Here is a 16,447-nt window from a genome sequence, read left to right on the forward strand (position 1 = left end):
ATTTACCAAAACGATCATTGACGTCTGCGCTAAAGTTGTCGCTATTGGAAACTGAAGCTCTATACTGTATTTCTAAGTGGTGTCCATGTGCTCATGTATATTTATGATGCAATTTTCGTAATCATATGCATGGTTTGCAATTATCAGTAGTGCTTATTTTGTTTGTTTATCTAAAAGATATTTGAAATCTATCCTTTCGTCCATGTATTCTTTAATTTTTGATAGAAGGTATTATAAGTGCTGCTTGGATCTGTGTATCATCTTAAGCTGTTGATGTAGCTCCATGAGCTCCAGTACACGGCACAGGTTGCGAAGTAGAAAAAAAAACGAAGCTTTCAGGCGGTCTTATTTCACCATCCATATTCTGTAGATAACAAGGTGTACACCTACATGTCGTCAGTTTTTAAGTGGCTACTTCTATTATGAACAAATTTCCTTGAAAAAGCTTTTTAACTCAGTACGTGATATGCCTCATAGTAATGCGAAATGTTGGTGGAAGTATTTGTAATAGATTATAGCTTCTTCTTAAAATTGAAATGAAGTATAAAGTAGCTTAATATTGTTTTGTAAACAAATATTTTGGGTTATTGGTCATTGCCATAGTGCATTGAAAGAATTTCATTGGGGCATTACAAGTTATACCATTCATGTTTATATCATGGAAAAGAATTGCCACGTTGAAAGTCTGTTAATCAATCCACAATTTGTAACTTGCAACACACGTCACACTTCTAATCTGCTTCAGTGTTGTTAGAGGTAGTTCCATATCATCACTTCTTGTGTATACAAGACAACCCAATGCTGTAGGACTAATAACAATAGGAAAAACAAACTTGTATAGACATGAATGACGTGGGAAAGAATAATGTTCACTGTTTTCTCACATAGGTCAAGTCATTGAAACAAGACGTCTTGAATACAAATTCTGACTGGGAAAGAACAGTGTTGAGTTCTTAATCGTAAGTGATACAAGCCCTCCGCAGTATACCACAACATTCTTAATACCGACGCTCTTCAAACATTTGGGTTGAGTTTCAAGCACATTTTTTACTGTTCGTGCATACGATTGGACTGGACTAAAAAGCTATAATGAATATGGTGACGAAGCTGCATCCTTGCGTCTGCAATTCCGAGTCCAATAAAACAACCTCTTGAAATGGACGAAGTATGATCCTTGTCTGTACTAAATGATAACTAACCACTCAACTCTAGTGTGGAATAAAGCAATGAGGATACAACAGAAAGGGGATGATCAAGTGTGCAGCCAGATTCGGTCTCGTAGTCTCTGCGGACCAGCACCATAGAAGTCATCTACCTTCTCACCATCGCGATAGAAGCGGAAGGTTGGGGTGTAGCGCACATCTCTTGTAGTTTCATAACACTTGTCCACATCTGCGTAGATAAACAATGCTGAAGCATACTCGTTGCTCAAGTTGCAAAACGTAGGCAGCATATGCTGACATACATGACACCTTCACAGAGGTGATACCAAATTAGCAGGGATAATGAGCGTCCTTCTTGTTGTAATAAAAGCTTCTGAGCACTTGCCAAAATCGCTTGAGAAAGGTTGTGAGAAAGTTGCTTTGTCAAGTGTTCAGAATGAAGTCCTGCAATACTGACACCTAGAAACCACCGACTATTTTCCCATTCAAGTATTCACTTTTGGAAGATCATGCAAGATTCATGAGCTCTATGTGTAGATACTTGAACGATATGCACTATCTGGAAGAGTAAAGAAACTCACCATGGGGCACCATAGTTGACTACGGCCTGCAAAAGCACCCAAATAACAACGTTAGTTAAGAAATTGGAAAAGAATGTTACATAATTTCTGAACCTAATTGGGAATAACAAATTAGTTTCATTCAAACCGCCATTGTTACAGTCGTAGTGCATTGTACTGACCCCTTGGAGTGTAAATAACACCACAAAACCAAATTGGGGATTCGGAGAAGAAGATTTAAGAACCAAAATGTAAATAAATTTTCAACCATTTGAATATGCACGAGCCACCCCCGTAAATGAATTGCCGATTAGGTCAAAACCCCGAATGTGGTCTATGAGCGTAAAATGAAAACGCTAAAACTAAGATGGACAAGCAGACCTCCGAAGAATCAAAATGTACGATTCAGCCCAACGGAATAAGAAAGGAGCACTGAGGGTTCAAGGGTTAACAACAAATTAAGTGATTCTAAGGCGTCTCTGATCGACAGAATCTGGTAAGCAAAAGTAGGGTATGAGAAAAAAAAAAAAAAAAAAAAAAAAGTTAAATAATACCGGACCTACTCGTTACTGAATTCCTGAAAACTAAAATCGTGAAATTGCTGCTTTCTAAAGAACTGTCGCAAGGCGCTACATCCAAGACATTGGATCAACCCACATAAACTTGACGTAGTGGCACAGAAAGAAAAAGGGCATAAGAAGATTCAGATACAACAGGCCTGATCGACTCACAGGTTGCTTGGAGATTTTAGCTCGTTGGAGGAGACTCAGAAGCTCCTCGTCGCTATTTGCACTTACCAGGTTACCATGAAAGTTCACAGGTAAAGAAGAATCGCCCAAGCTCTGGGAAGCCAGCGTCTCAGCTACACCCGTCAATACCTTATCCTTCTCTGCAGCCATGACTTTGATCGCGAATGCAATCCACAGAACCTGATTGAGGTAGAATCCCTCATCAATCCCGCCTCATTTTCTTCTTCTGATCCACACCTACCAAAACCCAATAGCATCTCCCTCGTGCTGCTGCGAGAATCAACCTTCAACCGCTAACGATTTCTATATCACCAACACGCACAACCATGAGCCACACACAGCACTAATTCTACGCAACGTTACTGCTTCCCCACATTTAGGGCACATGGAGAGCGTTGAACGAAAGCTGACCTGTCCGCCGGTATTTGTCGATATCGAGATGGACTGACACCGTGGAGAGGTGTGTTCTAATATTAGAGCGTCAACCGCTGCATAGAATTTTGCAGTGTCAAGCGCAGAGGCGTCGACGCAGAAATCGCGTCACTCCGGGCTTTATGAGGTTTTCATGGACTGTCAGCAATGATCGGTCGCTACTTCGTCGATTGCTGCATCTTGTCCACTTGTCTCCCAACTGTTCGTAACCTCAGACCACGTCAATGTTTTGCACGCTCGAGTCGCTACAATCCTTTTCCGCTTCTTTTGGCTACAGTACAGTGCAGGGACTCGAAGAGCATCAATTCCCTTCTCTTTCACAAATTGTGTTGTCAAGTGGTTAAGGCGGCTAGGGTGTTGCATGATGTATCCAAAGACTTTAGGCAACTTGGGGCTTTTCTTTTGAAAGACGAGTCTCCAGAACGCTGTGCTCCTCCACAGAAGTCACCTCAAACAATCCTGTGGTATGGATGATCCAAAAACTTACGCGCTCCGCTTAATTGTGCTTTGTGGAATTATAGTTTGTAATTGGGTGAAGTTTAGGTGCAACCCCCAGAGTTTCTTGGTCGTGATTTGTTGCATTGTAGCAGGAGCAGCGCGTTTGAATAGGTTTAGCACAGGCGAGGAAGGGAAATGGGCTAGTTTGAATCCTTCGTTGTCATGAGCGACTATCACTTATCATTTCATGCGTGTGATTCTTTAAGAGTGTGTTGCCCTGTGTGGTGGTCGTTCAAGCGTTCTTTTCTATGATCTGGTGTACTCTGTATTCAGTGGATACTTTTTATCTCGCACTGTGTTTATCTTCCTTCGGCCTTCGAAGCTTTCGAATAGATTTTAGTGAAAATATCACAATGCTTTTAGCTGTTACGTTCTAAACGACCTTGTCAAGATGCTTCTTATTGTTTTAGATAGGTCAGAAAAATGATCATAGTTACCTCTGCAAAGGTGTTTGTGGTGTTTGCTGCGCACGTTGTCAGCTATGAACTTAAAAAAAATTCCTCTTACGCGACATGAGTATAGCTTCCCGTGTATTAGCACTGCATTTCTTGGCTTTTAGGCTGACGACAGTAGTGAGGTTGAAATGTATCTGTTGCTTATAAGGCTATATACTTTTTACGACCATCTGGCTCATAGAAAGTACATACTTTGTTATTGTCGTACCAGGTTGTATATCAACAAATTCAACGTCGAATTTAATGGTAGATAGTACTTCTTTAGATTTGTTTCCGAGGCTAAGTGAGATCTAGTAAGATTTAGAAAATCTAAATCCTGAAACGAAATCATAGGGAGAAATGGAGCAGAATTACACTAGTAGATACTGTAGCGATCATCATAGATTTGAGCTGATAAGAAATCACCAGCGTTTAGTCATAGTTGCCTGAACTGCAGAACAGCACACAGGAGCCTTCTCTTGCTATTTTTACTGCACTGGAGATTAAGAATCTGGATTACAGTGTACTTATAATTAGTCGGTTGCCACGTCTGTGAAGGAAAATTCACTATCATTTCTAATAGCTCCCTCTTAACAGATTGCTTCGGTGCATGCATGATTCAAAATCTTAGCAGCAAAAATTTGTGGTTTGACCTGTGTAACCTTCGGATTCGTCTCTGTGCATAGCAGGCGGTATGTTGCATTTTTCTTCATGTTTTTAGAAGCTTGCCACCTTCACGAAATGCGGGCTTAAAAAACACAGAAAAATCTGAAGCCGAGCAGCCATGTTTTCCGACAACTTGAAGGAGAAGCTGTTAAAGGCAGGTCACCGAGATGACAGCAATCATCCCGCGATGGATGGATCCAGCAGCCTTTCGGGTAATAGCCGTAAAGGAAATATCAAAAAGAGGTTGTATTCAGAAGCTGAAATTATCTCTAGAATGAAAAAGAAACCTCCGACACGAATTAGCCCAGGACTACGCCGACGGTTTCTTATACGTCTGGCGATTGCTCTACATTCTTATGGAAGCTCGGCTTCTCGCACCGAGTACTTAATTGACAAGGCAGCAGACAAATTGAACGTCAAAGCGAATATATCAGTGTTCCCATCCCTGATTCTGCTCTCCTTTCCAGGTATGATTTGCTGGGGAGTCTTCATGTTTTGTAGGCCATTTGCAGATACATGGATGAGTGTAGGCAAGTTCAATGTACTGATGCTGCTGCTATTCTTGGTTAATCATTTATGTAGGGGTCGACTTACATGATCCTAATCAGAAGGAAATCTATATGATCCAAGTCGACCCAGACCTTGATGTTGACAAGCTGGGTCGGGCGGATGAGCTTGCAAATGGAGTTGGACAAGAGAGTGCCCCTTTACTACTAGCATATTGGAGATTAAAGGCTATTGCAAGTGCTCCCCCTGAATTCGGCAAATGGTGGAAACTATTTGGATTTTCTCTTTCAGGATCCATGTCGTCGCTGCTCTTCTTCAATGGAAGTCTCTGGGACGCGCTTTTCTCCCTTCTTCTCGGTTTTATAGTCGGTATATTGGACATCCTTGCATCGAGATCAAATCTCTACGGAAGTGTATTTGAGTTCACAGCCGCTCTCGTGGTCTCCTTTCTTGCTCGGACATTCCAAGTTTATTTCAAGAGTTATGAGCTCTGCTTCTTCGCAATGGCACTATCCGCCCTTGTGCAACTTCTACCTGGTTTGTCCTTGACCCTCGGTGTGAGCGAGATGGTGGCAAAGTCTCACGTGACTGGGACGTCACGAGTCATGAATGCTCTCTTCTCAGCTCTACAGCTTGGGTTTGGACTCGCCATGGGTGAGAACCTCGTCGTGTGGGCCCCTAAACCAGTGACTGCTGAATGCGTATCTCCAACGCTTCCTCTCTGGCTCAAGTTCGTTTGGTTTTGTGCCTACACACTCTCCTCCAACATATTGTTGAATGCGAGGCTAGATCAGTGGCCTGGCATGACCTTGGCATCCTTTGTGGGTTACGTCGTCTCCGAGGTGACAGGCTTGAAGCTTTCATCAAGTGCTTCTTCCGTCATCTCTGCCTTCGCAGTCGGGATCACCGGCACGACTTACTCTCGGTTCACTGGAGACTTACCTCTCGTGATGGTTCTGTCGGGTATTTTGTTGCTTGTTCCAGGCGGCATTGGTGTGCAGGGTGTGACTCGCATGCTAGGAGACGATGTCCTATCCGGTCTGGGTTTTGTTTTTGATATGGTCATGGTTGGATTATCCATCACACTTGGCTTGTTAATAGCAAAGATTGCTCTCCCATCAGCAATATTCGGCAGCACTGTTCGAGTTAACACTCACAGTAAGAGTACTTTGCCGAGAGCGCTGGAACATGACCGACCTGAGGATGCCCTTGATTCTTCGAATTCGAATTCGGATTCGGACAGTGAGGAGGATATGGCTATTTGAGGTGAGTGAGACGGGAATTTAGGTCTGCTCCAATTCTCTACAAGTGATGGAAAAATCAAACATTTATGTATTGTTAATATACTTAGTCGTTCATGTGATTGCCTCTTCTTGTAGAGCGATTCAAAAATTATGAACTTATGTAATCACATGCGTATGCCGAATTGTTAGAACGGATGTTACACTTGCTTCAGTTAAATTGAGAGACGAGTGCTACAGTACTGATATTTTGGAACATATCCTGACAAGCACTTTTATATTTATATTTTTACTGCTCAATGATCTAAGTCGACTCAATATTTTGCATCACCACACATGGAGATTTTAGTACAGTAAAATTTGCAGCTCATTCAGAATTATTAACACACATATATTTCATTGTCAGTCACTTTTGAAGTAAAGTCCATAATTTATGAACTCTAGTGACCAGCCCATCAAATTAATTTAAACTACTTCTGTAATTCAATCAACAAAGCACTCATAACAATCATTTCTTTAATTCTTTTTTTGGATTAGATACTGTAAAAGCTCAAAATCAATACATGTTTGTAGCAGTATTTTATAATAATAACAATTTAAACCAAATGAGAATCAAATTCAACCTAATTAATTAAAAGAATTTAATATTGTGTGAAAACTTTTTGTTAAAAATGAAAGTGGTATAAATTAGTTAAAGAAAAAAAAGGTGAAAAATATATATATATATATATATATATATATATAAGGAGTTGTTAAAACCACACCCCACATTCCTAAATATAATTGATTTCATCTTTTTTTTTTGTCTCTATCTTTTATTTCATATCCCTTGTCCCATGTCTTCTATAATTAAGAGAATGTGGTTTAGAGAATGTGGCTTTAATATCATTGGAGTATAGCTTTAATAACTCTTTATACATTCTTTAGGAGATAAGGAACAAAGGATAAGAATAGGAAATAAGGGACTAAGATGGTGATGGACAAAATTGATCATGAGATGGTAATGTAGGGTGTGGCTTTAACAACTTCCTACCTATATATATGTATAATATTAAAATTATTTTAATAAATCACATATTTGTGGTTATTGTGTATTATTTATTCATTTGCATAGATATGTATATATATATATATATATATATATATATATGTATAATATTAAAATTATTTTAATAAATCACATATTTGTGGTTATTATGTATTATTTATTCATTTGCATAGATATGTCTATATATATATATATCTATATATATATATATAAGAAAGAAATTTGTAAGACATGATTGTTTATAAATTTATAATTAGTTTTGTTTAATCATATATGTTATTATTTATTATACTACATCTACATAATTCATGTGATTTTATTAAAATTTGAGTGGTAATGTTTGATTATTTAAAACAATTATATGTAAAATAATCATGCCTATATATATACATGAACATCTTTAGCTAAATCTTTAGTTTATTTTCATTAAATTTTAATAATGCATGTATATATCACAAATTAGTAAAAACCAATACAATTTTTTTTAATTTGATTGAATTTTATTTTATTTTATTTTTTCTTTATTTAAAATACTACTTTTTAGCCACTTGATTGAAAATATGATATGTCATATCATATTTTTACATATACATACATACACACACATACATATATACATATATATATATATATATATATATACATATATGTATCCTACTTAGATAATCGATTTAAATTTCTTTTTTAGAAGGTTCCATGGTAGACTCTATCTAAATAAATGCCTTAAACTCTTTCTAGAATGTTCCATTGTAGTTCCTATCTGGTCCACTAACCTAACTTCAATTCTAGAAACTTCCATGGTTCTAACTATCTATATAATTATCTTATCTATACCCTGCTACAAAGTAACTGTAGAAAGTAGAAATAATATTATAATAATAAGATTTTATTCAAAATAAAATTCTAAATAATTCCAATTAAATATTAAAAATGCTAATCAAGATTTAATCAAATTTAAAGAAACCTCAAAGAAATTACAAAAGAAGCATGAAAAAATCCTAAAGAAATTCAAAAGAAGTAATAAAATAAAATCTAAAATATATCTTGAAAAAATTCTAATTGAATTTTAATTTAATCCTAATTAAAATCATAGTAGTCTTTACTTAAGTCCTAAGTCAAATCCTAATTAAATACTAAACAAATATTAAATCTCAACCAATTCCTAATTCCTAAATTAAATCCTAATCAAATTAACCTAACCTTAGGGCAGTTTAGGACTTCAATATCTATTGATTATATAATTGATCTTATTTAAGATTATATATACCTTTCAACAACTAATTTGGTAATAAGCATATAAAATTTGAAGAAGATCTAACTTACCAATTGGAAGATCAAACCTAGACCTAGGCTTGGGTGTTGGCAAGCCTCCTACTTTAATCTGAATGTTGAACTTCTAGTGCTAATGTTTCCTTATTGAATTATTTAATTGCATCTAAAATATATTTAAACTATGGAAAATCAAGTCTAGTCTCCACAAAAAAAAATTTCACTTCAATCCAATTAACAAATTTCTAAAAATCTTAAAAATACTCACTAACCTTCAAATTCCAATTTTTGAGACCTCAACCTGTAAAAACCTCTACACACTTCGATCTAACTATCTAATTGAGCTCAAATTTTTTACACACAATAAAAACTAGAATACCAACATATTTCGCAAAATTCACCTATATACACATTACAAAACTCAAGAAACACTCAATTTTGTAAACATAATTTTATTTTTTAAAATCTAATCCAATTAAGAATATTATTAATTTTAAAAATCTCCCAAAAATTTAATATTAAGTCAATTGATATAAAATTAATTCTTAAAAATTTCTTTACAAATTTTCTCTCAAATCCTATTTTTTAATGTACCAAAGGACTGTAGAATCACCATAGATACATAGTTTATACTTGAGAATCTGATTTTGACCTAGGTTGACAACTAGTCCTTTCTAGGTATCAATATTTGGTAATTTAAGGTAATTTTTACTTAAAACTATTGATATTTTTTTGATAAATATTTCTTTATTAATTACTTATCTCATTTACTTTAATTTGAGGTATTTATGCCACTACAAAGTAAACAAAAGTTCCTTCTCTAAAAAGCAACATTAAGACTAAACTTTTTATTACCTTCCTATCATTTACCTTTGTTTTTCTACTACATCTTTCTATTAGGCTCTTCTATAATAACATCCATATTTTTATTTTTTACCATATATTTGTGATATTATATGTCAACAATGTTGTAATATGTGAAGTCTTGCTTGAGAATGCTTCGAGTACTTGGTTGTAGAAGGTAGAATGGAAATTGTAACAACAAAATCCTAATTCTAATAAAATACTAACTAAACTCTAATAATATCATAACAATGCTAAGCAAGCTTTAATTAAATTCAAAGAAACCTCAAAAGAATTATAAAGAAATAATAAAAAATCTTAAAAAAATATTAGAATGATTACAAATATATCTCAAATATATCTCAATTCAATCTTAATTTAATCCTATTTAAAATCCTATTAGACTTCATTTAAATTTTAAGCCAAAAACTAACCAAATCTTAAATCCTAAATAAATCCTAATAAAATCCTAAATCCTAAAGCAAACCTTAATCAAATCCTAAATCCTAACCCTAAATCAAATCCTAATCAAACCCTAAATCCTAAATCAAGCCCAAAATAAACCTTGAATCCTAAACCAAATCCTAACCAAATCCTAAATCAAATCCTAATCAAATCCTAAATCCTACATCAAATCCTAATCAAATCCTAAATCCTAAATCAAATCCTAATCAAATCCTAAATTCTAAATCAAATTCTAATGAAATCATAAACTCTAAATAAAATCCAAACTAAATCCTAATCCTAAATCAAATCGTAACCAAATCCTAAACTCTAAACCAAATCCTAACCAAATCCTAGTAATTCCTACAACAAATTTAAACCTCAATTACTAATTAATGAATTGTTGATCTTAATCTTAAATTTACACACTTCTTAACAATTAACTTGACAAAAAGCATAAAAAATTTGAAAATAATTAGAATTACTAAATAGACGATAGCCTCAAAAACATGCTTAGGTATTTGTTAGCCTCCTTCTCCGACCTTGATGCCAATCTCTCAGAGCCAATATCTCTCTTTTTTACCATTTGATTCATCTTAAAATTCTTATATACATAGAAAAATAAGTCTAATATCTTTACACACAAATTTCACTCTAATCCAATTAGTAGATTGCAAGAAATCTTAAAAATCCTCGTTAGACCTAAAATTCTATTTTCTGAGACCTTGACCCACTTAAACCTCAATAATCCTCAATTCAATTATTAGATCGAACTAAGATTCATAATACATATTAAGCACAATTATAACCATTAATCCACAAAATGTCATCCATAGATCTATTACAAAACTCTTGAAATTGTCCAAAATGTCAACCCTATTTTATTTCACAAAACCCAAGTCATCCAAAAACAAACTTGACTTTGTAAAGCTCTTACAAAGTCATTACAAATCCAAATTATGCAAAACCAATGCTCATAAAAACCTTATCTAGTCAGCTATCAAATTCCATTCTTTGATTTGCAAACGAACCTTTGAATTGTCATAGATGTTTGGTTTTGTGCCTCAAGATTTGATTTCAACCCAAGTTGATAACTAGCCCTCTTTGGATATCAAATTTTATCTTTTTTAGTTAATTTTTTTATTAAAATCAACTCCTAATCTCTTTTTTTAAATGCTCATATTCTTTATTTTTCTAATCTATTTTATTTTTCCTTATTTATGATCCAACAAAGTAAGTAGAAGTCACTTTTTTAAAAAAGTAACATTACTTCTAAAATTTTTACTATCTTCTTATCTTTTATCCATATTTTTTTTACTTTATATTTTTACTTGGTTCTTCTATAATAAGATCCATATTATCTTCTTTCACCATATAGTCATGTTACAATACAACAATGATAGTTCTTAAAATTTTTGAAACTTTTTTTATTAAGGTTGGAATAAATATAAATTTATATTGTATATTTTAAACTTCTCACTAAGCAAAAAAAAGCTTGATGTTGACAAAAAGGGTTGTACTTATGTTGTGGAGAAGCTAATTATACTACTCAACATTATTCAAAGAATTAATGTAGTCACAAAATAAAAAATAATTATCAAAATAGATATTGTATCAAAAAACAATTTTTTCTACTTACAATAGAGAGTATACAGCTGGAATCATGTACAACACATAGTAAAGGTTCTATTCTCTCATCAAATCCTTCACCTTATTTTATAGTAGATATATGTTTAGGACCTAAAAATCACAAAGTCTTTGTATTATTAGATTCAAGAGCCTCAACCTCTTTTATAGATGGAAACTTTGTCAAGAAATAAGAAATACCTTTAGTCTAGAAAACTAAATCCGTACTTATAGAAATAATAGACGGTCATTCATTCTCTTTTGGAGGCATTACTCATGAGATTTTTCTTTTATATATAGCAATTAAAGATCATAATAGTATAATAATATTTAATGTGATAAGAACTTTTTCTAATTTAATTATTTTAGGATTATTGTAGTTAGAAAAATATAACTTTCAAATAAATTAGATTTCTTATAATCTTAATTTTTCTTGTAGTTTAATCCAAAATTCTTGATAACAAAGTAGAAATAGATAATTCTAGTATAACCAAGCACTTACTGATAGATATATGAGTTTTTATGTATGTAGCAAAAAAAATATCATCTTTTTTTATATATGCCACATCCATTTTTGATGGTAGAAAGACATTAAGTGGTATTCTTAGCTAGTATTAAGATTTTAAAGATATTTTTGAAAAACAAAATATAGATTTTCTTCCAAATCATCTATTTTATAATTATACAATTGATCTATATGAAAGAACTCAACCACCATTCAGATTGATCTACAACTTATTAAGAAATGAGTCGGTTGTACTTAAAGAGTGCATAGATAAGAACTTCGCTAAGTACTTCATATGCTATTCAAAATCTCCAATAGAAGCTCCTATCTTATTTATGAAGAAAAAATATGAATCTTTGCAGATGTACATAGATTATTGGAGACTTAACAAGATCACCATCAAGAATAAGTATCCCCTATCTTTGATTTCAAGACTTTTTGATCAATTCAATCAAGCAAAGATCTATAAAAACATAGATCTACAATGAGCATATGTCACAGACACAGAATACAGACTTGATATCTACCAAGAAGTTCAAGAAGAACTGGCAAGAACTAGATTAATCAGATGAATACAAGAACAACACCAGAGATGTGAGCTAGAGCTCCAAGAGATGTGTTGTCGAGACTGAAGAATTCTTCAGCCTCGATTCCAATATATACTCCTATTTAGGAAGCTTCTCAAGCAACTTCTACCAACTAGGAAGCTTTTAGAAGGTTTCAGAGACTTGCTTCTAGAAGGTTCTAGAAACTTATCTCTAGAAGGTTCTAAGGACTATGTCCGTAATATCTTCTACCAACTAAGAAGCTTCTAAAAGGTTCCAGAGACTTGCTTCTAGAAGGTTCTAGAAGCTTGTCTCTAGAAGGTTCTAGAAACTTGTGTCTAGAAGGTTCTAAGGACTATGTCTCTAACAGCATATAATCTACTCTGCATCAAAAAAAGAGATGAATAGAAGACTACTTTTTAAACTAGGTATGGACATTTCAAATATAATATCATGCCTTTTGGACTCACAAATGCATTAGCTGCTTTTGAACATTTCATGAATGATTTTTTTTTTTGTAAATTTTTTCATGATTTTATTTATTATTTAGACAACATTCTAATCTATTCTAAGAATATCAAAGAATATGAACTTCATATTTGTTGTATGTTACAAAAACTTAGAGATGTACAATTATATATAAAATTAAAAAAGTGTGTATTTTGTACTACTCAAGTTGATTTCTTAGGATAAATCATTTCCAACAAAAGATTAATGATAGATTCTAAAAAAGTCTATATTATCATGGATTAGAAGATTCCAAAAACAATCAAAGATGTGTAATATTTTTTGAGATTTTCCAATTATTATCGAATCTTTATTAATTTTTTTTCTCAAATTGCAATTTATCTTACACATCTGATATGTAAAGAAAAACTTAAATAGAGCAAATAATCTAAAACATCTTTATAAGCTTTGAATACATTATTTATTTTTTCATTAATTTTTGTATATTGTTAATTTTTTAAGGTGCTCTTTATAGAAACATGTGCATTAAACTTTGCTATTGTACTATTTTATTATAAATAGAAGTACATAATAATCTATTTGATAATTTTTAATTTTAAGAAATTTTTAGCAATTTAGATATTATATCAGATAGAAAGAATCAATTTATATCAAGAATTTAGAGAATCATTTTAAAGATTTTAATGGAAAATATAAAGCTTTCTTTGGCTTTTCATCTTTAAATTGATAGGAAATGAAACAAATAAATAAAATTTTAAAGCAGTATTTGAAATTTATTATCAAATATTAACAAGATGATTGAACAATTCTTTTGCCATTTGTAAAGTTTATATACAATAATCCAATACATTCTTTTAATCAACAAACATCTTTCATGACCAATTATGGTTATCATCTACAACTTGATATTTTTGACTTTTTAAAAGTTGATAATCTTATGGCAAAAGATTTTGTAAATTATTTTCTAGAATTATATGAAAAAATGAAGGCACAATTAAAAGAAGCTCAAGAACCATAAAAGATCAATATGGATGTTTATAGCAAGAAACAACTATAATTTAAGGTTGTCTTATTTTAAATGCTTATAATATATAAAAATTAGTTTAAACATATTTAATATTTATAAGTCTTAATGTGTATTAGAATGGTTAATAAATTAATTTAAAGAGAGTAGATATAAGAAACTTTATTTTGAATCTCATCTATTTTTATTATAGTATTTAAATTATATAAAATTTAGATGTTTAGTATAGAGCTTTAAGAGAAGGTGGAAGCCTAAGGATGAAAATCTAAACTACTACAAGGCTTATGGAGAGGGATGAAATCAAGGCATGGTTGGATGAAGGCAAAAAATAAAGATCTTTATTCCTATTAGTTGAAGGCCATGCCTAATGGATATTCAACAAGCTATCTACAACCATAATAAGGATTTCAGCAACTTTAAAAGGAGAATTTGGAAATCAAAAGTAAATTTTATAAGGTTTAGAATTTGGGCTACAATTTATGTACAAATTTTAGAGGATTTAGAGTTAGGATGATGAAGTTATAGCCATTTGAAGTTAAGGTATTTTTTTAAGATATACTATTGCTATTTTGATAATACGAGGAGTTTTATGATAGATTTTGGAAATAAGAAGATACAAATATAAAGACAATTTTAAGATCTACATCTATTTTGAAAGAATTTTTATATTTGGAGTTTGTATGAAGAAGTTATAAAGCATTGAAGAGAGCATATATAATTCAAAGGTAGTAAGTGAGTTGTATTATTGATAGTAATGGTATGAGCCATATCTTAAGTTTTCGAGTGAATATTTGGCTCAAAAGTTTTAGAAGTGTATATTATTAGGTTAAAAAGCTATATATCAAAGTTTTATGATATTTAAATACTTATTTTGTGAGATATAAAGACATTTATACATAAGTGTATGTAAGTAGGGATTTGAAGCTATTATTAGGATTTTGGCAATATTTCAAGATTTATAATGGATTTGTAGTTGAATTTTTTTGTATTAATTTTTAAAAGTACATCAATACTTCATGTAAAATTTGGATTTATTTGAATGGTCCAATTGTGAGATATGAGTTGTTGAAATTTGGAAAAAATTCACCTTAAGGATATTAAAGATTTTGTAATATTTTTATCACATATTTGATGATCTTTGATACTTAAGGCTTATGTATTGATGTGATTGCTCCTATAGGGATAATTTTATATATAAACTTGATTTTTTCTTTATCTAAAGGCTTGATTGAATATTTAATAACAACTATAAGTCCATTCATTGGCACAGAAATGATATTTGTGAACAAATATGGAAGCTAGTAAAAAATCTTAGAAATATAATTAAGAAGGTTGAAACTTTTTATCAATAATATCCATCAAAATCAAGGTGAAGAATAAAAAATCTTTGCTATAAAAGAAACAAGTTTTAGAGAAGATAGCATTTCACATTTTACTCTTTTTTGTAACTTTTGCATATTTGTGATACTAAGAAGATGGAGAACTAACAACTAGTAGCTTCAATTGAAGAATTATTACTTATTGACTTATTGGATGAGACATTCCAATTATTACAATGTTCAAGATGATGTAATTAAGATAAAGATTCTAAAGAACAACATATCTTTCTTCAAATAGATGATAAGTCACAATGTTGTCATACTATAATTATTTAGTTAAATTTTACATATTATAAATAATTATTTAATTATATATTATTTATTTATAGTATATTTTTATATGAAGAAGATGAAGAAGAATAGCACTTGGTATATATTAGAAGATGTTCAGATACAAAGGATGTGAATATCATATTTTAATTATTTATAGTATATAAAATTTAACTAAAATATATAATATATTTATAAATATCAATATATTAGAGTGATTAGTAGGTTAATTTTAAAAAAATTAATGTAAGAAACTTTATTTTGATATTTGTCTATTTCAATTATATTATTTAAATTATATAAGATTTAGATATTTAATATAAAATTTAAAGAAAAGATTGGAGCTCAAAGATAAAGATCTAAACTTCTCAGAAACTTATTTAAAAGGATAAAAATAAGGTATGGATGGATGAAGATAAGGAGTGAAGATCTTTATTTGTATTGATCAAAAGTCATATCCAATATGCTCTAGAGAAGTTGTCTCCAACTATAACAAGGATTTTGGCAACTTCAAAAGGAACATTTAAAAATCTAAAGTAAAGATTATAAGGTTTAAGATTTGGATTATAATTTGTGTACAAATTTTAGAAGGTTTGGAATTAGGATGATGGTATTTTAGCTATTCGAAATTAAGATGTCTTTTTAAGATATAGTAGTGCTCTTTTGAAGATATTAGGAGTTGTACAACTTTTGAAGATTGAAAGATGCGATTGCAAGGGTGATTTCAAGATCTATATCTTTTATAAAAGAATTATTATATTTGGAATTTGTATAAA

At 31.7% G+C, this 16,447-nt stretch overlaps 2 protein-coding genes across 4 annotated transcripts; one reads left to right on the forward strand and one right to left on the reverse strand.

Annotated features, from left to right (window-relative positions):
- Window positions 1-897: 897 nt before the first annotated feature.
- LOC112286614 (thioredoxin-like 3-3) lies at window positions 898-2,686 on the reverse strand. 2 transcript variants are annotated; one of them, XM_024528652.3, is made up of 3 exons: window positions 2,521-2,686; window positions 1,745-1,770; window positions 898-1,472 (listed from the first exon to the last, which is right to left on the reverse strand). In XM_024528652.3, exons 1-3 carry the CDS (start codon window positions 2,620-2,622, stop codon window positions 1,253-1,255), a joined length of 348 nt encoding a protein of 115 aa, XP_024384420.1. In that variant the 5' UTR covers window positions 2,623-2,686; the 3' UTR covers window positions 898-1,252. The 2 variants fall into 2 exon arrangements, with proteins under 2 accessions (XP_024384420.1, XP_024384419.1); XM_024528651.3 differs by having other exon boundaries at window positions 2,455-2,686.
- Window positions 2,687-3,113: 427 nt separating this feature from the next.
- LOC112286612 (uncharacterized protein C7D4.12c) lies at window positions 3,114-6,550 on the forward strand. Of its 2 annotated transcripts, none has more exons than XM_024528649.3 (3): window positions 3,114-3,368; window positions 4,523-4,969; window positions 5,085-6,550. In XM_024528649.3, exons 2-3 carry the CDS (start codon window positions 4,621-4,623, stop codon window positions 6,272-6,274), a joined length of 1,539 nt encoding a protein of 512 aa, XP_024384417.1. In that variant the 5' UTR covers window positions 3,114-3,368; window positions 4,523-4,620; the 3' UTR covers window positions 6,275-6,550. The 2 variants fall into 2 exon arrangements, with proteins under 2 accessions (XP_024384417.1, XP_024384416.1); XM_024528648.3 differs by having other exon boundaries at window positions 3,116-3,368; window positions 4,526-4,969.
- The last annotated feature ends 9,897 nt before the right edge of the window (window positions 6,551-16,447 follow it).

Source organism: Physcomitrium patens, chromosome 9, assembly GCF_059467195.1.
Source record: "Physcomitrium patens ecotype Gransden chromosome 9, ASM5946719v1, whole genome shotgun sequence".
Taxonomy (NCBI): Eukaryota; Viridiplantae; Streptophyta; class Bryopsida; order Funariales; family Funariaceae; genus Physcomitrium; species Physcomitrium patens.